Source organism: Paramisgurnus dabryanus, chromosome 10 (genome assembly GCF_030506205.2).
Source record: "Paramisgurnus dabryanus chromosome 10, PD_genome_1.1, whole genome shotgun sequence".
NCBI lineage: Eukaryota > Metazoa > Chordata > Actinopteri > Cypriniformes > Cobitidae > Paramisgurnus > Paramisgurnus dabryanus.
Window position 1 is genome coordinate 7893264 of NC_133346.1, and position 24574 is coordinate 7917837.

Consider the following 24574-nt stretch of genomic DNA (forward strand, 5'->3'; position numbering starts at 1 on the left):
GAAATAAAAAAGCTTGATGATGTATCAGCCTGCATATGCGACCTCCGGAGGATGCAGCCTTCGGATTGAAAAAACGGGATTTATGACGTAATGCAGCCTACAAATGCGACCTCTGGAGAATGCAGTTTACGATTGAGAAACGGTCTAAGTAAGACTTAAACTAAACTCTGCACAAAAGTGAAACCTGAACCAGCTGTTCAATGTAACGTTACACGGAGCAAGACAGTGGTCATCCAGTTTAAAACCCCAGGTTTAGATGATTGTTACTTTTTTTTTAACAGGCCACATAAATTGTCTTTACCAGTGAATCTAATAAATAAATAGATTCCCAGTAATAAAGATTAATAATTATGTACTTAAACTGTATGTATGTGTATGTATGTGTGTGTGTGTGCGTGCGTGCGTGCGTGCGTGTGTGTGTGTGCGCGCGCCCGCGTGCTGTTTTCCTACTAATCTTCCACTCCTGTCTCTTTAAGGATGAAAAGGGAATGTGCATCGATTAAGGTTTTTATCTCAAGTCCACGAATGAGTTTAAGAATGAGGAAGCAAATACTTTAAACGTCGGCAGGTTGTAAACATGCTCTGTTTTGAAAGAGTGATTGACTCGACCTATGACTCACTTCTAGCTTCTTTTGTCTCGCGAATTTTATAAACGCGCCCCACGCCCACAAAATTCAGCAGAAGCAGATGAGCCGTCGGATGTCTGATGCTGCCATATCGGACACAAGGAGAAAAACCGCGCAAACATGGAGAAAAATAACAATTCGTTTGTAATGGATGTTATCGAGGTCGAGAAGTTTCTCGGTAACCCGCCTCACGGTTTCAACGTTGAACATCGCTCTGGTTACAGACTCGTCAAGTCCGATCCGAGTCAGTCGTGCGTGTTTATCGATGAGTTTCAGTCGAGCAAAGGCAAAGTGATCTTCAGTCAATCACCTGGAAGGTAAATGCATTTTTATATATCTTATATAATAACATGCATATTTAAGTTTAATTTTAGCATGTTTTTGACTCGTGATGATGATGTGTTTAGGAAAATCACAGTGCGCAACTTGGGGGAGTACACGAACCTCAGGAATCAACTGCTCGCAAAGAAAATATACGTGATGGTGTCTGCATGCGCTAACACAAATGCAAAAACACATAATAAGAATAATCCAGGTAGGAAATAAATGTGTGCCGTTTAATTTATCATTCTTGACTTTTTAACCTGTAGATTAACTACTATGCATCTAATGCAAAAGCTTGTTTACCCTTACGACAAATTAAAGGGATAGTTCACCCAAAAATGAAAATTCTGTCATCATTTACTCACCCTCATATTGTTACAAACCTGTATAAAATTCTTTGTTCTGATGATCACAAAGGAATATATTTTGAGAAATGTATATAATCAAAACGTTCGTGGACCCCATTTACTTGTATAGTATTATTTTTTATTACTATGGAAGTGAATGAAATATGAAGATAATGAAAATATCTTTCTTTGTGTTCATCAGAATAAAGAAATTTATACAGGTTTGTAACAAAATGAGGGTGAATAAATGATGACAGAATTTTCATTTTTGGGTGAACTATCCCAAGGTTTTTTGCAGTAACCATAGTTTTTCTAGCACAAACATGCGTATTTTGTGGCAACTATTGTTTAACTATAGTAAACGTCGTTTTTGGTTTTAATTGTAGTAAATTCATGGTTCGTTTTCATAACGGTTTATACTCCAACCCTACTTCTGGTCAGGAGCAGGGTTGGAAACCTCTTGGTTTATACCATTTGAAACCTGGTAAAGAAAAAGATTAAGCTATTCAGTTATTTATCTGACACACACCATAAACCGAAAGATGTTAATGTTCATGTATAAAATTTAACTACACAACTACACAACCAAACAGGCCTATTAGTTTTATGCATAAAATATTTTTTTCTTAATTAAATCTTTCTTTTTAGAGAAATTCATATTAGTTTTTAACATTACACACTTTACTATAAAAACTGTAATGATAAAAACCACTAGACCTACACATTTATCTTATACATAAATATTTTGAATCAAATGAGTCAGAATTTTGATTCACTTAAGAACAAACTAATTTGAATCAATCTTAAGCCCTTTTAGAGCAAATTATTAAGACAAAATATAGTTGATATATATTTTGATCACGTTTTTATCATATTTTTAACCTTTTTCAACTTTATCCTGCTGAATTAATAGACCTCTCAAAAAATCTCTAAATGATTAATATTAGTAACATTAACCATTAAAAATGAATGGGGGAAAACATTTAGCAAACCATGCCAGAATGACAGACTGTTGCTTAAAATATACATCAGATAACAGACATGGGTGTAACAACTATGTGTACGCCATTCAAGTTTTTTCTTCCATAATCAAAATTCAGACCTGACGCCGTATTTAACACTTTTGGTATGAAGTAAAACAATGAGCAAGCTCTGAATGAACATATTTTCTTATATTTAAGATTTTATTGTTCATGTTATTCAACCTCTGTGCAGTTTCCAAAACTTTAAGGGAAATCATACAGGCCTATTTTAATGCTTACGAAATCGTAAGGTTTGTGAAGATTACTCGTATTATTAATAAATAATTAAAGGAACAGTATGTAGGATTGTGGCCAAAACTGGTATTGCAATCACAAAACGTGTGGCTAAAACTGGTACTGCAATCACACAGCTGGTGGCCAATATACAAAACGACAACATAAACATCAGTTGAGGGCTGCAACTCCACTTTTTAAATGATAATATCCTGGCCAAACCACTGTTGTGAGTGATATAAGTATTTGAAATGAAAATGATTTCTTAATGTCTAGTGACATATCAGGGACATTTTATGATTAATTGATATAAATTTCTTACATACTGTTCCTTTAATTATCATCTAGCTGTCATAAACAGACTTTAATTAAATTAATACCAATTATTTCTATGACTATTAATCCTCACTGAAATATATAGTAGCGATGCCCATTATGCTTTCACTCTTTTGGAGGCCTTTCATTTTAGCCCCAGACATACGGTCTCGATTATATTAACTATTAACAGTAAGTCATAAAATGGTTTGGCAGGAAATGTGTTATAACGTACGTCACACCTGCTGAAGTGAATGTTTAATTGTACTGTATATCTTTATGACACTATTGTATACATCCTTTTTACCGTATACAGCTCTTGGCTTCTATGTGGTGGTGATCAACGGCTGTCATCCCATGATCAGATGGGAGATGGAGAAGGGCTTAAATTCAACCATATCATCTGTTGCTGGAGAGAGCTATACAGTCAATGTAAGATGATCTGTGATGTATTGAGCGTTATATAATATAACATTGATTATTCAATGATTTGCATATAAGTTGAGTTTTTCTTTAGATTGATGAAATTTGATAATATATTAAAACAGTTTTTTTTTTTTTTTAGGTTGATATTAGGAATGCTTTACAGACATGGATAGGCGACAACTTTCGAATTCTTACAGATGGGGAAAAAGTGAAGCCCACCTGGAAAAATACACATTTTACTATCAATTACCATTCTGATGCACTTTTCGACTTTCCCTACTGGTTTGGTTTCAGCAAACGAGATTTTAAGGTGGGTTTGAAATAATAAGCAGTGATCAAAATGATTGAAACATTGTAAGCATTGTAGATATTAAGTGTTTGACATGGTTTTGTAGATCTCCTACTGTGGGAAATGAGGTCAAGAGACAAACATCTACTGACAACACTAGTATTGAAGACCACAGATGAAGAAATCATGAGAACTAAAATTCATTAAATGACTCAGCACCTTAGCACTTTTTTTGTAAAACTTTATTTGCCCATGACACCAGTCATGTAAAAGATGTTAAATTTTGTTGGAGTAGAAGAGTCAATTTTGTAAATCATCTCTGTTTATTCCAAGAAAATAATCACAACAAACAAAGTTTTTACAATACTATAGTAATACATTATATAAAAGTAATATTCATTTGAACTGTTTATATATCCTCTAAAGCATTTTCATGGATGACTGTAAATAACATTTAGCAAATAAATGCTTGTTAACATCTCTGTAAACGCCTTCACACTCTTAACCACATCCTTAGACAACCACAAACATAAGATGAAAGAGATCATCGAGACCACTCTTTATTTGTAAATTCATTTAACCAGTTTAAGGAAGAAGCAGGAGGGTTGATGCTGCTTGGGTGATGGTCTGTATGTAGCCTTTGTAATCATTCCCACCGTAGTTGAGCAACAGGTAGTTTATGATTCCCACAATACACATGAGTGATAGAAAAAAGAGGATACGCTTCCCAAAGAGAAAGCCTGGAATGCTGTCAGGAAAACAAAGACATCTGTCATATATTGTGGTTTTTAAATTCTGTAAATGATCATGGGGATATTCTGAAACGTTGCAGATAAAGTGTTAATACAAAGTAAATATTTATTGACAGAGTAAAATTATCTTTTACATGTCATCTCTGTGATTCTAAGAGAGCTTATCGCGGTTTTGCAGTGATGTAATAAATAGTATTTGTATTCACAATACATTACCTATATTTTCAGTTTATTGGGGTTACTGTACACTCACAAAAATGCTGGGTTATTTTCAACCCAACGTTGCGTCAAAATGGGATGAGCCCAGCCGTTGGGTTAAATTTGTATTGTTTATATTAGACCCAATAATGGGTTAAAACAGCCCAGCATTTTGGGTTTAAACACAAAGCATTTATATTACAACCCAAGGGTTTGTAACTTTTCGCCAGTGTACATTTGATGTCCTGCTGTTTTAGACACACTCTTAAAAATAAAGGTGCTTCAAAATGCCATAGATTAAGAACCATTTGTTGCTAAATCATTTGGCTAATTTCTAACTCTAAAAGTGCTGGGTTGTGTTGAGTAACAACAACCCACCATTGGGTCATTTTTTTAACCCAGCGATGTGTAAAAAAAGTTTTTCAGATTATAAAAATAAATGTTTTTTTAAGAACCTATGAATGGTTCCCTAATGAACCAGAAATGGTTCTTATATGACATCATTGTGAAAACCCTTTTAAGCACCTTTATTTTAAATAGTGCATTAAGAAAAATATGTGTTTCAGATGTTGGTTATCCACTGATTTGTAAATCTTACCTCTGGCACGTCTGCCCCATGTAGCCAACAAAGTACTTCTGTCGGACCACAAGGTAAATAACACCAGCAAACGCGGCCGGAGCTGTAACAAAAGATTTTGATTTTATACAAATCCCATTGAAGTCTTGTTAGCAATGTTATTACGGCAATTAAAGTAACTTTAAATAGAGTTTAACATTTAATAAAACCTGTTAGGTTGCTTGACTAGTTTTGTGACCTTTCAGTGGCTAACAAGAAATGCACAGTTCTTAAGCATAGGTTTCGTTTCTCTTAGTCTTAGGTATAGTATTGTTTGTTTGTGATGGGTGACTCATTAGTTTGCTGGAAACTCTTTTACTCCCACAAGCTATTCAAAAACAATTTACGCATATAGACAAACATTTACATGTTGGTCATAACAAAATATTAACTAGGAAATTCAAATCATTTTACTCTGTTAGTCATGCATTAACTTCCCACCACAATATAGTGACGTGTAAATATCAGCAGACCTTTCATTTTTAAAATATTGTCTCTTTAAGTGTTACCAAACCATAACTTTTTTATTATAAATATTAAAGGGGACATAGTATGAAAATCTGACTTTTTTCATGTTTAGGTTCTATAATTGGGTCACCAGTGCTTCTAACAACCTAGAAAATATAAAGACAATTGACAACCCAGTAACTAAGTTTTTGGTAAACCATTCTCTGCAAGCATGTAAAAAAAATAGGTAATTTAAATTTGGCTTCCCTTGTGATGTCAGAATGTGATAATACCTGTTTATTTGACATCTTAAAACAAGTTTTGTGAAATGTCCCCTTTAAGTTGTAACAACTACCATAACATTGTTTACTCCTGGTGTTAAAGGGACAATCCACTTTTTTTGAAAATATGCTCATTTTTCAGCTCCTTTAGAGTTAAACATTTGATTCTTACCATTTTGGAATCGATTCAGCTGATCTCCGGGTCTGGCTCTAGCACTTTTAGCATAGCTTAGCATAATCCATTGAATCTGATTAGACCATTAGCATCACACTAAAAAATATCCAAAGAGTTTCGATATTTTTTCTATTTAAAACTTGACTCTTCTGTAGTTACATCGTGTACTAAGACTGACGGAAAATTAAAAGTTGTGACTACTGCGGCAGATATGTCTAGGAACTATACTTTCATTCTGGCGTAATAATCAAGGACTTTCCTGATGTAATATGTCTGCAGCAGGTGTAGTGATATTACGCACTGCCTGAAAATAGTCCACTGCTATTGAAAGTAAAAAAGGTGACTATTTTCGGGCAGTGCGTAATATCACTACGCCTGCTGCAGCCATGTTACAGCAGCAAAGTCCTTGATTATTACACAAGTTTGAGAGTTTTAAATAGGAAAAATGTTGAAACTCTTTGGTTATTTTTTTTAGTGCGATGCTAATTGTCTAATCAGAATCAATGGATTATGCTAAGCTATGCTAAAAGTGCTAGCGCCAGACCCGGAGATCAGCTGAATGGATTCCAAAACGGTAAGAATCAAATGTTTAACTCTAGGGGAGCTGGAAAATGAGCATATTTTCAAAAAGTGGAATATCCCTTTAAATGTGACCCAGTCTGTGAAAACAAAGCTAATGTCATTTTTTTATTTATTTACTGCACTTTAAAAGTTTGTTTAAAGTACTTACTTAAACTCACTTTAAACCAACTTAAAAAAAAAAACACTAATATTTTAAAGTTGAATTAACTCAAAATTCAAAGGCACCCAGATAACTTACTTTTATAGATTGTATTATTACTTAAACCAACAAATCACTTTTTACATGATGTTATCTACATAAAACCATCCTACATAACGCAAAGAACATTCTGTCACAATATAACCTTGATATCTTGAAGATGAAACATAAGATACCTTGACTAAGGCAGATACCAGCACACCACATTACTGCCAGGAAGGTGGGGTAAGTATCCATGCAATTTCGGCTGTTTAAAAAAACATAATTACATAATTATAAATAAAGAAAGATCATTATAATTATAAGTTTGTACCAATTATATGACTAAGCTTGAATTAAAGGTGACATATCATGGAAATCTGACTTTTTCCATGTTTTAAGTGCTTTAATTGGGTCCCCAGTGCTCCTATCAACCAAGAACATGTGAAAAAGAACAACCCAATAACTTAGTTTTGGTAAACCATTCTCTACAAGCATGTGAAAAAATAAATCATTGGAATTTGACTCCCCCCGTGATGTCAGAAGGGGATAATACCGCCCCTTAATCTGCACTATCCAACCACGCACTGCCATTTAGTACAGTGATCAGCTCATTTGCATTTTAAAGGATACACCCAAAAATGGCACATTTTTGCTCACACCTACAAAGTGTAAATTTTAACATGCTTTAATAAATTATATATATATATGGTATTTTTAGCTAGAACTTCACATACATACTCTGGGGACACCAAAGATTAATTTGACATCTTAAAAAAGTCTTGTGAAATGTCCCCTTTAAAATAGTTTCAAAAAGATCTTCATTCATAAATCTGGAATTAACTGTACTAGACACCATGTTCCTGGTGTCAAAAATATATTGCAAAACCATTGGTACTTCCCCTGTTAGTAATGACTGCATGAGATTGCATCTTAACGCTAGCAGCAAACATGGATTTCAACAGATGCGTAATCGAGTTTATCAGCACTGAAATGTCAGTATGTCAAAATACTACTCTACCTCATCCACTTGCAATGTCTTGTCAAACACTATAAACAACACATCAACAACAAAGGGCCCAAAAATCATAGCTGTGGCTCTTAAAAAGCGAAAACATTTTAGAATAAATTTAAAGAAAAACGTCTTCTTAAATCGCTTGAATATAGGATTTTTTTATTCTTTCACAAAGAATTGCATTCATTTTCACAGATGTGCGACCTTAAACTCTAAATTTAAAATTATTATATAACTTCCATGCACATATGATCACAAGCATGTAAATGTAGAAGGAAGTTACACACATAACAGGAAAATCATTGTGGACATTATGCAAAAGATGTTGCACCATTATGTTCCTGTAGCTAATGCATTGCGTAGCACTCCAAATGTTATGGGTTCAAAACCAAGGGAACATAAATTAATACAAAAAATATAACTTTAAGTCGCTTTATGAAAACATATGGCAAATAACATTTATTTCATGAGTCTATTCAACATCATAAACAAGTCCCTTTTTGCTACTTGGCCATTTAAAGAAGTCAAAATCAATATTTAATGAACAAAATTGTTAAACCAGAAGTAACTCACGTGGCACAAGACAGGCGCTCGAACCCAGCACATTGCTGCTTAGAAGTATTGGCCTTACATTCTTTCTCGACCTTTAGGGCGAAGAATACTAGAGGAGAAATCATTATAATATCAAATATATATCATTACTGATTGCAATGCATGTGCACATTATAAACTCATTTCTGTTGGGTGTATTTAAAACATGTTCTGCATAAACATTTAATAAAATGTAAAGATAAAAATATTCAAACTGTCTTACCATTCTGAACGACGCTCAAAAGAGTGACCAAGACCAGTAAGAAAATGTTTTCCAGCACTGCGTCATCCATGATTTGTCTCTGTTTGAGCTATATGTCTGTTACAGAGCGTTGTCTGATCTCTCTCTGAGTAACAGAAGCTGTGATAACATCAACCCCCAAACTGATGTGTTTCCTGGTAGGAGGGTCACCTTTATCTATCATCATCATTTCACTTCTGCTTAATGCTAAAATTGCAATTTCTCTTTTTAAAAAACGTTTAAAGGAGAAAGCAACATAGCTGGGTGTGAAATTTGCTTAGATTTGATGAAACCCACATGAATAATATTGTACTGTAGTATACTTTAGTAGGCCTATATAATATATAGTAGGAGATTTGGATGGAGCATATTAAAATAAATACTGTACTTTGTTTATGTATACAATAGTGTTTTGTAGTATTAACTTAAGGTGAATTGATAAACTATAAATACTGTAATATACTTTAGTGTTTACTACAGTTAGGTTAAAAACACTATAATATCTAGGAACTTAACAGTATTTTCACATGTGGCACCTATGGGACTTAGAATTAGTGCATATTATATTATCATCATTTAGTTTTACATTCTTAACAGATTCATTTAAACAAACAACCCATGCTTTTCACAGTTTGGATCTTAATGCGGTTAAAAGCTAAATCTATTTTTATTTTTCCGTTAGAAACAGTCTTCACAAATAAATACCGTTTAACCAACATACGCTCAATGTAGTTTACTGTAACTAAAGTCTGCCCTCTGGCGGCTTCATTAGCTCTAACAACCCCAAATCACAAGCACTTCAAAATCCTTACGAACTTGATTTCATTTTAAGCATCGTAACAAGGGGCAAAATTATATTAACAAATATATAATTTAATATTACATTAATTAGAATGACTATATAGTTGAAAAAATACACAAATGTGCATTGTTTAGTTATCCAAATAGAGCTCACTTAAATTCACTTGAAATGCAAAAAGAAACATTTCACTATGTAAACTTTCATATGTAGCCTTTTAAATGTACTGCTTTTGATATTGTCACATTTATATTTAGAAACTAAACATAAAGAGCTAGTTTGACACGTTTTGTGTGAAACGTGAAAAAGATCAACCCAGTAACTTAACAATTTGTAAACAATTAGGTAAAAAATGATTTCGCCTCTTTTGTGACGTAGGTAGGAAGTCCAATTACAATAATACCACCCCTTAATCTGCACTATCCATCCCCGGCACTGCCATAAAGTGCCAAGAGAAAATAATTGACAACACAATTGAGTTTCAATTTCAACCAACATCATTGTGATCAGTATTGGGTCAATGACGTGATGTTATGCATGTTATTGGGTGGATCATCAAGACTATTGGTCCTCCTAGTTGTCAATCAGGAGTGTTGCGAAATTGCATTTTTTTTAAATGGAGAAGGTGGTTCTTTTCTAAAATTTGAGAAAATCTTCCGCTACACCTTTAATTATTTTCGTTTGGTTCAATTAAATGTAAAAGGGTTAAAATTTCAAAATAAATTTGCAGATTACTTGCATAAATTTTCTTTTTTGAGGACCAAGTCTAAACCTAGTCCAGATGTAGTCTGGTTTTATTTCATTTTGAAAGAATATTTGGGGGATAATTGCAAAAATGTCAATGTGGTGTTACCAGTTTGTGTCAATTGGCGGAACTAGTATATTTTTTATGAAAATATAAATATATTATTGAAAAAAAAAACATTTTTTTATAATATAATATTATCATCTAGTTTAGTGTTATATGATTTTTTTTACATATTTTATTTTACATAATTTGACAAAGATTATTTATAAAACAACATTTTACAGCATATGTCAGGACAAATATTACAAAAATGCATTAAAATTTACATTTAATTAGAAATAATTAATGAAATATTTTTAAATTATTTTTTATGTTTACGCTTACATGCCATCAAGGCGGATAAAATATTTAATATTTCTCATTTTTTGGCACAATTGGTGGTTACACCATTTGACATTTTCAGGTCCTTTCAGTCTTAACTTTCATAAAAATGATGCAAGTGTAATTTTTATAGCATAAAATCAACATAAATACACTATGTGCATTGAAATAAACCTGTTGTATGCTTTTAAAGATTCTCATCTTGCCAAACCGTTTTTGTCACTTTTTTAAAGGAAACACCCAAAATCGGCACATTTTTTCTAGGACCTACAAAGTGGCAATTTTAACATCTGTGGGGTATTTTGAGCGTGCTTAAACTTTTCATATGTACTCTGGGGACACCAAAGACTTATTTTACATAACGTGAAAAATCTCAATATGACCTCTTTAACATTTCTAGTATTTGTACCAGGGGTATTTATGTTTGTCAAATTGTGATTTGAACTTGGCAACTATTACTTAAAATATGAAATTCAGCTCAATCTATGGTATAAATGTTAATAATTTAGAAAATGCTTTCAAAGTTCATGCAGTGCCTAGAGGTATTTTTACTGAAATTTTTGTACACAGTCAATTGTAAACAAAATGCACTGATTCATTTCTTCATTTTAGTAAAAACTAAAATAAGTAGAGGTTTGACTAAAATACCTAAACATCTGAGTCAGAGGCCTTTACATTTCATGTGAAGGTTGTGAAAAAGCCACATTGAAGGCATAATTCACCAACAAAATAAAATTTGGTCATAATTTACTCACCCTCATGTCATTCTAAACCTGTACAAGTTTCTTTGGGTCTATAAATATTTTGATAAATGATGGTAAGCACTGACTTGCATAGTAGGAAAAACAAATACTATAGAAGTCAGTGGGTACCCATCAACTGCATCTTTTATAAAAATGTCTTATTTTGTGTTCAACAGAAAAAAGAAACTCATACAGCTTAAAAACAACAGTGACAACATATTTATTTTGGAGTAAACTATCCCTACGAAATTACATGCAAGACTCACATAAAAAGTTAATAACAACAAAATTCTGTTTTGGAGACCATTTAATACAAACTTTTTAAATATTGTGATAACCATAAAAAACATCCAAGACAAAAAAATCTGTACACTACTGTACAAAACTTTACATTCTGCATTATTTTGATCTTCATTTAATGTATTGTTCTATCTTTAAAGTGAATCAGACAAAATGATTCAAAATATGATTCAATGAACTGATCATGCACAGGTCTTCCTAACAAAACTGCAAAAGAAGAATACTTAGGAATAACTTGGCATAAAAACTCAAGGCCCAAATCAGAAAAATAATTCTAATGCATTAAAATCTGTGTTTTCAACTGCAGTCTGCTCCATTTTCGATGGTATAAAGTCTTCGATTGCATTCATAAAGTCATTTACTGCAGAATCATTAGTAGAGGAGGGGTAACGGAGACTTTGTTCTTGCACCACAGGTGCAATAGTAGAACTTGCATGTAAACCTCCATTGGTTGCCTCTCCGTTCTGGTTGCTTAAGCTATCCAATAGACCCGAGCTATCAGGCGAGAGGTTGCTCGCGGTCGTCGCAGGCGTCAACAGCTCGGCAAAGAACTGGTCATACTCTGGATTGTCGTAGGCCACGGTACTAGAAGTAACGGAGTATGGCGAAGACAAGGCTGTGCTGTCCGGTGTGGGTGCAGATTCTCCTGCAACTCCCAGAAGTTGGTTTAGCTTGGCGAGTTTCTTTTTCTTTGCCTTGAGCTTTTTCATGAGCTGCAGCCTGAGGGCTTCCGTAGTGCTCATGGGCTGGTTATCGGCCGTAATGCTTGGAGTTTTCTTACCGGCTAATTTGAGGACCTCGGATACCTTACCGCTTCCTTGAAACCCGACTGGTTTCTGTTGAGGTACTAAGGAAGGATTGTTCCCAGCTCCACCTGGATTAGGCACAGCAGGTATCTTCTTGGTTAAGAAACCGCCATACATGTCAGCTGGCTTTGCTGGCTGAGCTTCATTGGTTTCACACTTCAGAATGGGTTTGGGTTTTGGTTTCGGGACAGGAGCAGGAGGTCTTACTGGAGTTGACTGGAAAGAAGGATGCCGCTGAAGTAATGAAAGGTGTTGAAGTCCGCCTTGATTTTTATTAATTGAAGGTAGGGGTGAAAGGGTTTGTGTTTCTAAAGTTACTGAGGACTTCGCTGAGGGTTGAGGTATTTGTTGCGTTACCAAATTAGGTTCCTTTGGACCAGAACTGCATCTCTGGGGCTTCTTGGAGCTTGGAGAATCAGAACTAGATGCGGATACAATGGATGGACTCTTTAACTTTGTTGCTTCTGTTAATGAATTCTCCTCAACCAAAGTGAGAGTCACAACATCTGTCTCTGAAAGTCCCTTAAAGGGGTCCAGTAATGTGGTGGTGCTGCCTATAGATGCATCTAGGGTGCTGGCAGCATTATGGTCGGTGTCCTCACTTACAGTCACCGAATTTAGGGAGTCATCGGCTGCAGTATGCGACAGTTTATGCTGCTGTTTGTTGTTAGTGTTCGTGACTGATGTAGGTGTTGGTGGACAGATCTCTGAAACATCTTTATTTTCCGACTCCACCTCCCAGAAAACAATGTGAATTTCTTTGGCAGGGACCATAAACCTTCTGTGGGTGTAGCTGCGAGGGTATTTCAAGTCATCAAGTTCCAACCATGTTCCTTTGAGAAAGAAAAAGCTATGTTTAAACTTCATAGTGGTTCATTAATGCATATAAAACATGCTTTCATTTAAAAAGACAAGCAATGCATTGAAAGCAAAATAGTTTTCATTGTACAAGGATAACCAACCAAACATGCATGCATGAGTAAAAAACTGAGGCTCACCGTTACTCTGGCGGATCCAAGTGACAAAATGCTTGAGGAGTTTATTGTATTGGATAACAGTGCTAACACTGTAGTGTAAGCCCTGGAACTCAAATGAATATTTGGAGAGGTCTTTTCTTGGCAGACCCTCCACGAAGTGAAGAGCAAACACGGAGGACAACCTGCAAGAAATGTGAGTATTAGTAACTTGGTAAAATGCAGACTTTTAAAATAAAATAAAAAAAAATAAAAATAAAAATCTTACTTCTCAAGCACCATTTTCCTCCTCTGGTTTTTACGTTTACAGTTACTGCACTGAGCATGGTGGGTTGCGTTCAGCGGGTGCCAGTGAGAGAGAATCTGAGTTAATGTCGTAAGAGTCTTCTCAACACTTTAGGACAAAAGAAGGGTTGCGTTACATGCATGTACATAAATCTATATTTTTTCACATATCATGTTTATAAGAAGTAGGAAAAACAAATAATATGGAAGTCCGTGGATACCATAAATTGTTGTACAAAACCTTTTTTGTTATTATGATGGTTAAAGTGTCATCATATTCTGAGAGCAATCACTATGTTAAGTGATCTAAATGTATTTTTTTTTATATAAATATATATCATCTGTGGAAGGCGTGGAACCATAAAATGTTCGCTCTGTCATTTCATTCATTCTGCCAGTCAGCGTGTGTTTGCATACCACTGCGCAGCCTGTTCACGCAGACATCATACATCATCTGCATATTCATGTACGCTGTGCAGACAACAGCGACAATGGCAGAAAAACTGTAGTAATGGGAAGGTGGGATCGTATGCCTTTAAAGGGTTACTTTTTATACCAGGGGACTATTTTCGGGGACTGCGTAATATCACTACGCCTGCTGCAGCCATGGTACGGCAGCAAAAGTCCTTGATTGTTACGCCAGTATGAGAGTATAGTTCCTAGCCATTTCGGCCTAGAAATCAAAACTTTTAATTTTCCGTTGGTCTTAGTACACAATGTAACTACAGAAGAGTTAACTTTTAAATAGAAAAAATATTGAAACTCTTTGGTTAATTTTAAGTGCGATCCTAATGGTCTAATCAGATTTAATAGATTGTGCTAAGCTATGTTTAGGAAAAATAAGCCTACTTTAAAAAAAAGTGTGGTTTCCCTTTAATGCCATCAGGCTAAGGTTAGCATTTTCCAAATCACAGACTAATAGAGCCGCTTGACTAGAAGTTAACACTGTAAAATCTCTACATGTGGTTATATGTGGTCAACCAAAGCCTTATCTGGGCACATGAGATGAGCAAGTAAAAAAAGAAGAATCTTTTAAGTACCTGTCATTGAGAGAATGGCCACAGCCTTTGCATTTAAATTCCCAGCTGACGGTGTGCTGGAAAAGATCCTGAGCCCATTTATCTGACCGCAGAAGAAGAGGGAGAGCAAAAACAGGCGTTTCCTCCTGACCTGTGGGACAGAAAGACCAATTATTACAAAAATTTCATTAGAAAAACTTAATTTTTTGTGGCCAAAATCTCTTACCAATTTCACATCTGAGTGTAGGCTGAAGGAGTTTGAAGAGAGACATTCGAAGAGCAGAAAGCCGTCGCTCCGCTTCATTCAGGATACTTGCAGGGACTCTGGTTACCTTGTCTGTTTAAAGATTTAAAGGGATAGTTTACACAAAAATTAATGTTCTGATTTGTGCAATGTTTGTAACCAAACCTATCATGAGCCCCATTCACTTCCATAGTAGAAAAAAATATGGAAGCTAAGTGAGCTTTGGGTGAACTAAACCAAACAATTTTAACAAGACCATGATAATATTGATAACCGTGATAACTTTGGTCACTATAATCATGATATAAATTTTCATACCGTCCCATCCCTAGTACCTAACAAAATGAATGTGTGTACTATGTGCTGTAATAACACAATTAGGGCTGCATAAAGATTAATTGCGACTAATCATTTGCAAAATAAAAGTTTTTGTTTACATATATGTGGGTGTACTGTGTATAATAATTATGTATAAATAAATACACACACACACATAGATATTTACCTGTGTATATACATTTTTATATTAATATAATATATATAAATATTTAATCTATAATTTTAAATATATTTTTCTTAAAACAATACATGCGTGTTTTCCATCACATCCCTGTGTATTTATATATACATAATTACTATAAACAGCACACACACATATGATGTAAACAAAAACTTTTATTCTGCAAACGCGATTAATCGATATGCAGCCCTAAAATTCATGCATGCAATTTAATCATGATTACCACAAAACAACTGCAAATTACAAATTCATATATCAAAAGTTATTTTTTGGTACACGTCTTGTAAGGAAAGCTGTTTAATGGATAACACCACACATCAGTCTGAAGCCTGGTTTCCATTAGAGATTTGCACAAAACTTTAGCAATATTTTCAAAATATAGCCCACCATATTTAAATAATTTTCATGTGAAGTGACCCGTAAAAGCAAGTTTCTATTTCACTTTTGCAATTTATTCCTTTCTTAAATTGCCTGAAATAGCCATCTTACCCGGCCGAGAGTAAAAACGTTTTCCCGATAAATGGGAGCTTTTGCTAGATTGACATCTTTGCACAATTTTAAGGGAAATGGAAACACAAACTCTTGACACTTTATATAAAAAGTGCCAAAAAAATGTTAATAACTGGTCCTACAGAAAACAAATTCTCATTAATCCCTTAAACAAATTTTACATTCACTTACCATCCCACTGCTGTTCTTTGGCTTCTACGTAGGCACACGTCTTATCGTACGTTGAATAAAATTTCCTGATTATAGAGTCTGTTCGCTTTACATCACGACACAGAGCTTCTCTGATCGTCCTGCTGTTTACAAGCATTGCCAATAACGTATCCAACCAACACAGGTTATTTTCATTTTTCCAGAAGAGAGGAAGATGCAAAGGAACCAACTCTTCTGATGTTTCCACAGCTTCATCCAATTCAGAAACATCTAATTCCATCACCTCCTCAATCTCGTCTTGAGTACTAGATACACCACCATCCTTCTCGCCACCCAAATGTAGATCCACATTAGGTTCATCTTCGGGATTTTCTTTCTCAGTGCCATTAACAGATACAATGCTGTTTTCAAGCATCAACTGGTCGCCGGTCAACATTTCAGTGTGATTCGAAAGAGTGCAACTATTGAGATCATGTGACTCAGGATCAGCAGACAATAATGTGTCCAGGTTCTCATCTTTTAAGCGCTTTGAAGGGGAGGACAAGTCTTCGACAGCAGACAAAGTGTCCAGGTTCTCATCTTTTAAGCACTTTGAAGGAGAGGACAAGTTTTCGACAGCAGACAAAGTGTCCAGGTTCTCATCTTTTAAGCGCTTTGAAGGAGAGGACAAGTCTTCGATAGCAGACAATGTGTCCAGGTTCTCATCTTTTAAGCGCTTTGAAGGGGAGGACAAGTCTTCGACAACAGACAAGACCGAGGCTTTCCTTTTGCATCCCTCTCCATCTTTAGACAAACTAGCACGGACATCTTCCAGAGGTCTGCTAACCAGGGGATAAAGGCACTGCAAGAAAGGAAACCAAATCATAGATGTAAAAAACAGATCTAGATCAAAAGAGTTCCAATTTTCAGAAAATAGATCAAGATGTCAAAAAATAACTTTATGATGAACATGCTTACCGCTGGACTTGTACAGAGCAAAATGGTCTCCTCCAAGTTGATGGAGTAATGCCGTAGGGCATTTGTCTGACCCTTTGCCAAGCACCAAGGACAATTTCCAGGTGAGGCATTTTTGTCGTCACACTACACAAAACAAAGAAAATGTGTTATAACCCAATAAAACACCATAGTCCTCACATAAAGCAAATGCATATGGATGCACAATTACAAGAAGTGTATTTTATTTTTATTTTCTTTCGCCTTTTACAGATTTCCGTGTTTCTCTTGTTTTTTGTTTGGGACGTGGGGTCAAATTTCAACTAGTTTTCCATACAATCTCCAATAGAGATGAATTTGGTGGCAGTCAGCGAGCTTTGCACAAGTGACAGGGGGAAGAGAACTGAGTACAACTGACTTTTCCCAAATACCCCACCACTGCTGGGGTTGGACCTCCTATACCAGTGTCCTCGCCGTTCATTTTCATGCCACTGAGGTTTCCGTTCTCTGATGAGTCCTGTTGCCAAAAACCCGACATAATCGTGTCACCTGGCTCACGCGCTGCAGTGAGAGAGAATAAACTCTGAGACTCCATAAGTCAGCATCATCAGGAATAACTAACTTGACCATCACACAATTGAGTTTCCATGTGAAAACAGTAACATTGCTGTGACTTACAATTATAACATTTGGGTCTACTACACTAAATGGGTTTTTGAAAGGTTGATAACCAATTGCATTGCCATAATTTTACTAAATATCACGGTTAAACTTTGATTATTGTAGTAAGCGTAAGCCTGTTGGTTAATTTTTATAAGGGATTGCAATTAATTGTTAGAGCTTTAGGTTACCTTAGATGCAGAATGCAGTTTTATACATTAGATTAAATTCTTAATGGAATGTTGGGAGAACCCTTAAGAAAATTACCATGGTTTCAATATAGTAAAAGTGTAGTAATTAACTATATAGATCGATAGGATCTGTCATAATGCTCCAAAACGCCATATGATGCATTAAAACATCAAATTTAAATGCATAAATAAAGCAGTCTATAAATATTTATTGTTTCTTTGTTGAGTTCTACCATGCGCGAACGCTAGCTTGACATAGTAATGAGCAGATCGAACAAACCTTTTCACTTGATTGCATTCACAACCTAATATCCAGGCGAGGTTCATAAACCAACACATACCTCAAAGACAGCTCGAATGTAGAGAAGATCCAGACTTGATTTCATAGAAGCATTTGGTAGTTCGAGAACGCCGGTTAGAGACATTTCCATGTGCATGCTACCGATCGTACGCTCAACGTACCACTTCCGGTTTTAATGGAAGCTTAAATAAAGTTTTTACAAAAATTCTTGTGCGACACGAGAGCGCCATCGTCTGGATTAAGTGGTGGACCGCGGCAACTGTAAACAATTGCAAACATGGAATCAAATTACGCAGCAGCACGGATTGAATAAAACAACATGCAAAGAAGTCAAGACTATAAACAACGAATTATAACTAACAGCTAGAATTGTGTTAAACAAAGAAAATGCTAATGCAAATTTTGAGTACTTTAATTTACGCGGTAAAATTATTTCAAATGGATACCCACCAAATTGCGTTAATCAAAGCAAGCGCCATTAGATCGTCTCTGTGATATTTGATTGATCTAGTAGCACGGAGTGTTATACACCTAAATGTCTTTTTCAAACTTTAGTACATTATTCTCGTTATTTCATATAAACTGGTTTGGTATATGTATGATATTTAAGCAAACGCGACTAATGAAACAAACAAAAAAAGATTGTATGTAATAAATATATTTACCCTAGACCTAATAATAAACATGGCTGTATAAAACGCCCCTAACCACGAACCAATAATGCCATAGTATCTGTAAACCGCCTGTGTGTTCACACAGCATATGCCTGCGCGTCAATGGCCATGTGCTTAAGCGGCGAAGCGCCTGTATGGAGTCGTAGTGCGCTACAGCTGGTCCCTGTGAAACAACAGATAGGCTATATGGGCATCAGTTTTCCACCAGGCTCCCTTGGCGGTTAATCTGCGGTCCCCCATTCCTCACAGTATGCATTTGCATATTTTTTCCAAGGGGTAGTCATTAACATACATAGGCGTCAGTTCCCCTGTGTGCTTATGGTATGAAATTAATTTGGTTCCTAAATTATGGCCCAGATATAAATGCATATGTTACCCCAACAATGAGCATCAGAATATCTATGCAAATACCATGGCAGCTTTTCCTCCTGCGACTGATGTACACTTTCACATAAGACAAGCCAATTTACATAGCATTTAAGGTACAGATCGTGCCAGCTTAGATATATTCACGGTTTCGAACCCACGAACGCGGTGTTGCGAGCGCGCGCTCTTACCAGATTTGCTACTGGAACACTTCGCAAAAGAGATAGATAGATAGATAGATAGATAGATAGATAGATAGATAGATAGATAGATAGATAGATAGATAGATAGATAGATAGATAGATAGATAGATAGATAGATAGATAGATAGATAGATAGATAAAATATATATCATATTAAAAACGACATAAAACAGTTATCAGTCTAGAGATTTCTATCACTTTAATTTTATTGGAATCCAGCACAATCATTACATCTAAATGTTTCACCAAATTATTAAATTAACTTATTATATAAATAGTTGGAGTATTCTTTGAGTTTGGCAATGCGATTTTGGCAATTTTTAGACTGTAAATCTGATCAATTACAGTCGTCTTGGAGGTCTTCTAAATATTCAAATCAAGGACCAATGCAGAATTGTACCCCATCCCATGACGTTGTGTCACACTGTATCAACTTAAAACTATGTAATTGTTTAGCCTTTGATGCTCAAAATAAATTGTGTCGATTAATGCATTAAAATAAATGTACTTAATTTTTGCATAATTTTCGTTAAAACGTGACTTTGACAATTACACAGTGTTTGATCTTAGCGGAGCGTCCGCCGAAACGACCACTCTTTCGTTGAGCACTTCACTCCATACAAGCACTGACACTTCACACTGACCCACTCATTCATGCAGCACTTCGCATGGAGCACATAGAACACAGTACTACTACAGCCAACACAGTATACACAGCCTTTGCTTTAAGCCTAGACAAGAAATACACACACTCGCTCAGGATTTTGTATTAACCCGCCATTTAAAACACTCATGACGTTTCACAAAGGGCAACCAATCGCTGGTGTGCTGTTATTAGGACAATGAAAAGGGTTCAGCCAATCGCGTAAATGTTCGGCGTGGCGGCAGCCAATCGAATGGAAGCCCTATTGAGAGTAATGCTAGAGGGCTGAGAGAGCAGACTACTGCGTAGAGCTATTACATCCACATACAGCCATTGCAGTACATTCACTATCCAGACAAGACAGCGGAAAGTGTCAGCCTGTAGACATTTCAAAGTGTGAGGTAAGTACAAAAATGACAAGAAAAGGCCAGAAAACCGTAAGAAATATAAATTTGTGTTATAAAATAGCATTTTCGATAATGAGGGATGTTTTTAGAAAACGTTTAAAACGCGGGTATTATCCCCTCAGAATGAAAATAACCTTTTTAATTTCATTTAGCTTGGTATACGCCTTAAAATTCTCAGACAAATGTGTCGATTTTATTCGAGGGCTTAAATGGCCGAAAATGCGCAAAATAAAATTTATTCATACTATTCAAAATGCGCTGTTTAACGTTAAGCGGACAACTAGGTGACAGAATTGCGTACAAACAAGGTCTGTGGACGGTGATAGTGCCAGCGAGAAGCCATTGCAGCGCTTTACAAGGGATGTCTGTCAGGAGAAAACTGAAAAATGATACGGGTGAAAAAAAACAGACCAGCAAAAAAATTAATGTAAAACGCCATTTACATGCGTATGCATTTTTAGGTTTGGTAAAATTAAAATGACAAAGATACGGACGGATAAAAATTACCTCAGGAGCTGCGCTTTACTGTAATGGCTGACTGTACTCGCATAGGAAACAAGGCAAAGCCACAGAGCATAGGCAGGCGCAGTTCGCTTCAACTTTTTTAGATCGTGTTTTCTACCCCGTCGGACTCAAAATGCTGCTTTTTCGTGGCGGAAAATAAAAATGTCATCTTTCGTCGTTGCAACGCGGGTATTTTCATATTTTTCCGTGCGTGGGAAGGATGTTAAAATGAGAGTTAAAGTGAGGTAGGTAATGCGGTCGCGCTGCTCCCCCCTATTGCAAAGCAGTGTAATGGCTGAGCGCTGACACAAAGAGAAGGAGCCATATTCTCAGTGTTAGTGCATGAAGACAAGCGGCCATTGCGAGCCCACTGCAAACTCTACACAGCACAGACCCAATGTATTACTATACACCGGGCGAATGCACTAGGCTTTTTGCGAAGGAAACAATTTTCGGTCAGGAAAACCGACCCGTTCCGTTTGTTTGTCGTGTCCAAAAGCGAGCAGGAAGGCGGGTGGAGACATTTTAGGGGGACTTTCTTTCATGAAGAAGGCTTTCGCACAAAATGGAAGAAGAAATATTGCCGTCGTTGTTGACCTCCTTTCCTTTAGCGAGACGGGATTGTGCGCCATTGCTATTTGAACGGTACATACAGTGAAATAGGCTGTTTTCAACGGGGAACATAGTGAAAGTGAACTTGATAAATAAGAATTTTTCGCGTGTTTTGCGATATTACGCGCACTTTGGCATATAAAAGAACTTTATTCGACATGGTTATTTTTATTGTTTTTAACCCTTTTTAACTTTAAAAAATAAACATTACCTCGAAAAGTTTGAGTATTTATAATAACTTTTATACGTTTTAAAAGTACAAATGAAAGTTTTTTTTGTCAAAACAGCAATGTTGAAAGGGATCTATTTTTTCACGTTTCGTCAAAAAAATGACAAATTCGTCTTGAAAGAAAACTTAATGTGCGCCTCCGAAAAATTACATTAAATAAAATGACAATTAAATACGTAGCGCTGATTTTAAAGAAAAAACAATTTCTAGCTGTTACAGTTTATTTGATGTCGTTTTGGAGAGGTTTGAGCTACAAACTCAAATTACAGTTTGCATATAAGAATAATAAAATAATTCAGAAATTTTCCTTTATTTTTTATTTTTTAAGGATATCTAAGCGAAGATGGGAAAGGATCCAACAAAGCCAAGGGGCAAAATGTCCTCTTATGCATACTTTGTCCAGACCTGCAGAGAGGAACATAAGAAGAAGCATCCCGAGGCCACGGTCAACTTCTCAGAGTTTTCCAAAAAGTGCTCTGAGAGATGGAAGGTTAGTTCCGCATTTATTTTTTTTATTCGCTTAATACACACTGTATTAAATCCAACCTAAAACAATTGATATTTTTCCTTCCTCAGACTATGTCTCCCAAGGAAAAAGGGAAGTTTGAAGATATGGCCAAACTCGACAAGGCACGTTACGAGAGGGAGATGAAGAACTACATTCCACCCAAAGGCGAGAAGAAGAAGAGGTTCAAGGACCCCAATGCTCCCAAGAGACCCCCGTAAGAACTTTGCTTGTTTGTTTGTTTGTTTGTAATGAATCATTTAGCATCCAAGAATATCCATGATCAATTTTTGTCTATTTTCTACTTAAGGTCTGCCTTCTTCATTTTCTGCGCGGAGTTCCGACCCAAGGTAAAGGAAGAGACCCCAGGTCTGTCCATCGGAGATGTGGCCAAAAAACTTGGGGAGTTGTGGAACAAAACGGCATCTGAGGATAAGCACCCATATGAGAAGAAGGCAGCCAAGCTGAAGGAGAAGTATGAGAAGGTAAGAGACTCTAACGGACCCCAATTTTCCAGTTAACAATTGAATCAAAGTTTCATTATTGACATATGTTTTTTGAATCATTTAAGGACGTTGCTGCCTATCGCTCTAAGGGCAAAGTGGGAGTCAGCACAGCCAAAGCCCCTGCCAAGGCTGATGATGACGATGACGACGATGATGAGGAAGACGAGGAGGAAGATGAGGACGACGATGAAGATGACGAGTAGATAAATAACGCTTAGAGCTTAGCTTGTTGTCTATAAAGCATTTAACCCCTCCTGTACACTTTACTAAGGCCATAAAATGGGTAAATAAAATAAAACATTTGAAAAGAAAAAAAAAATAAGGCTGTGTATATGATATGTTTTTAAGCTGTACAGTTTCTTTTTTTCTTTATTGTATAGTTAACACTACAGAAGTGTCATTTGTGTTTGTCCAAATGCCCCAGCCCTTAATTTTGTTCGTAGTTACATTTTCCTTTAGATGGTTTTGACACCACTATCCTTGCCCGGTGCAGTTCAAATCAAAAAAGGGTTGTAAAATTGTTTTGGGGTTCAGTGGAGTTTTAGAAGTGCACAGCACACAACCTAGTTTCATGTGAGGCTGTAGTTCATATCTTAATGTACTTTTTTGTTGACTCTTTTCCAGATCAAATATTATCATCATTAGTAAATTGCCGTATCAAAGTTATTTTACTGTATTTTCAATACCACTGTAATTGCAGAAATGATAAAAAATGTAATTGTTTTGTTGACATTCTTGTTTGCTTCTGACATCAATAAACTTTTTTTTAAATAAGTTTGTTTGAATATTATTTTTTAAATATAAACTCACCAACCATTTGTGGAAAGGCCTTACTAGAAAGTATTTAAAGAGTTCCTTGTATTAGTTGATTATTTAAAATAAGTTTAAAGTAATTAATGATCGAGGACCATTTTAACTATGTGGTTCCATAAAGAACCTTTAATATTTATAGTACCATAGTTCTTGTAGTGGAAAATGTTCTTAAAGACTAAAAATGGTTCTTTTAGGAACCTTGATCTGTTTTTATGACATCACTGCAAAGAGCACTTTTAAAAGCCTTCATTTTTAAGACTGTATGGGGCTTTATATTTAAATGCTTTTAATAGGGCCCATCACAGTGTTTCTTTCAGGTTGTAGAAGAGCAGTAGAGGAGTTTTGAATGTATGATACAGTACGTCAGTAAAAGCATCTTTAAACCTGTACATGTTTCGTGACAAAACAAAGGGGCTTAAAATGAACACGAATGTATCGCCAGATGAAAAGCTCGATTAATCCGAACCGCCTGCTGTTTTTCTGACTAAACTGCATATTACAACGGTAAACCGCGCCATCGTGTGGTAAGTTAATGCTACTTTCATGTGTGGTCATGTTCACTCAACAACTCAGGACTTTTAATACGCTTATTTTATGATTGTTTAATTTTTTAAGAAATTATGCATGTTACAAAACTGACCACTGAACGTTTTTATGGCCGTAACGATTATATTCCGGATGGTGCAAATAGGAAATGAATACCACATTATACACAAACTCTGTAGAGAAACAGCCGGTGTTTATTTATATTTGACCCTAACAAACACAGCTGTATCAAATGCAAATTGCAACATACTTAAAATAAATTTGTTTAGCAAAAGATATATTGTTATTGATAAATCGTGTGAAATTGTAACTTGTGTGAAACACAGGTGACTTCAAACTTGCA

The 24574-nt window shown here is 35.6% G+C and overlaps 4 protein-coding genes across 6 annotated transcripts; 2 read left to right on the plus strand and 2 right to left on the minus strand.

The window, feature by feature from the left end:
- The first annotated feature begins 454 nt into the window (after nt 1–454).
- Nucleotides 455–4071, plus strand: LOC135742494 (mesenteric estrogen-dependent adipogenesis protein). Its single transcript, XM_065260562.2, has 5 exons — nt 455–943; nt 1034–1161; nt 3185–3300; nt 3434–3604; nt 3690–4071. The coding sequence occupies exons 1-5, from the start codon at nt 747–749 to the stop codon at nt 3708–3710; spliced, it is 633 nt and encodes a 210-aa protein (XP_065116634.1). The 5' UTR covers nt 455–746; the 3' UTR covers nt 3711–4071.
- Nucleotides 4072–4166: 95 nt separating this feature from the next.
- Nucleotides 4167–8795, minus strand: alox5ap (arachidonate 5-lipoxygenase-activating protein). Its single transcript, XM_065260564.2, has 5 exons — nt 8642–8795; nt 8401–8488; nt 7010–7080; nt 5132–5213; nt 4167–4331 (listed from the first exon to the last, which is right to left on the minus strand). The coding sequence occupies exons 1-5, from the start codon at nt 8709–8711 to the stop codon at nt 4169–4171; spliced, it is 474 nt and encodes a 157-aa protein (XP_065116636.1). The 5' UTR covers nt 8712–8795; the 3' UTR covers nt 4167–4168.
- Nucleotides 8796–11547: 2752 nt separating this feature from the next.
- On the minus strand, nt 11548–18417 carry uspl1 (ubiquitin specific peptidase like 1). 3 transcript variants are annotated; one of them, XM_065260560.2, is made up of 9 exons: nt 18264–18417; nt 17490–17632; nt 17096–17218; nt 16160–16979; nt 14941–15051; nt 14736–14865; nt 13679–13804; nt 13435–13595; nt 11548–13269 (listed from the first exon to the last, which is right to left on the minus strand). In XM_065260560.2, the coding sequence occupies exons 2-9, from the start codon at nt 17607–17609 to the stop codon at nt 11891–11893; spliced, it is 2970 nt and encodes a 989-aa protein (XP_065116632.1). In that variant the 5' UTR covers nt 17610–17632; nt 18264–18417; the 3' UTR covers nt 11548–11890. The 3 variants fall into 3 exon arrangements, with proteins under 3 accessions (XP_065116632.1, XP_065116631.1, XP_065116633.1); XM_065260559.2 differs by having other exon boundaries at nt 17490–18394; XM_065260561.2 differs by lacking the exon at nt 17490–17632 and having other exon boundaries at nt 18264–18386.
- Nucleotides 18418–20355: 1938 nt separating this feature from the next.
- On the plus strand, nt 20356–23646 carry hmgb1a (high mobility group box 1a). Its single transcript, XM_065260558.1, has 5 exons — nt 20356–20510; nt 22190–22351; nt 22438–22583; nt 22677–22851; nt 22938–23646. The coding sequence occupies exons 2-5, from the start codon at nt 22205–22207 to the stop codon at nt 23073–23075; spliced, it is 606 nt and encodes a 201-aa protein (XP_065116630.1). The 5' UTR covers nt 20356–20510; nt 22190–22204; the 3' UTR covers nt 23076–23646.
- The last annotated feature ends 928 nt before the right edge of the window (nt 23647–24574 follow it).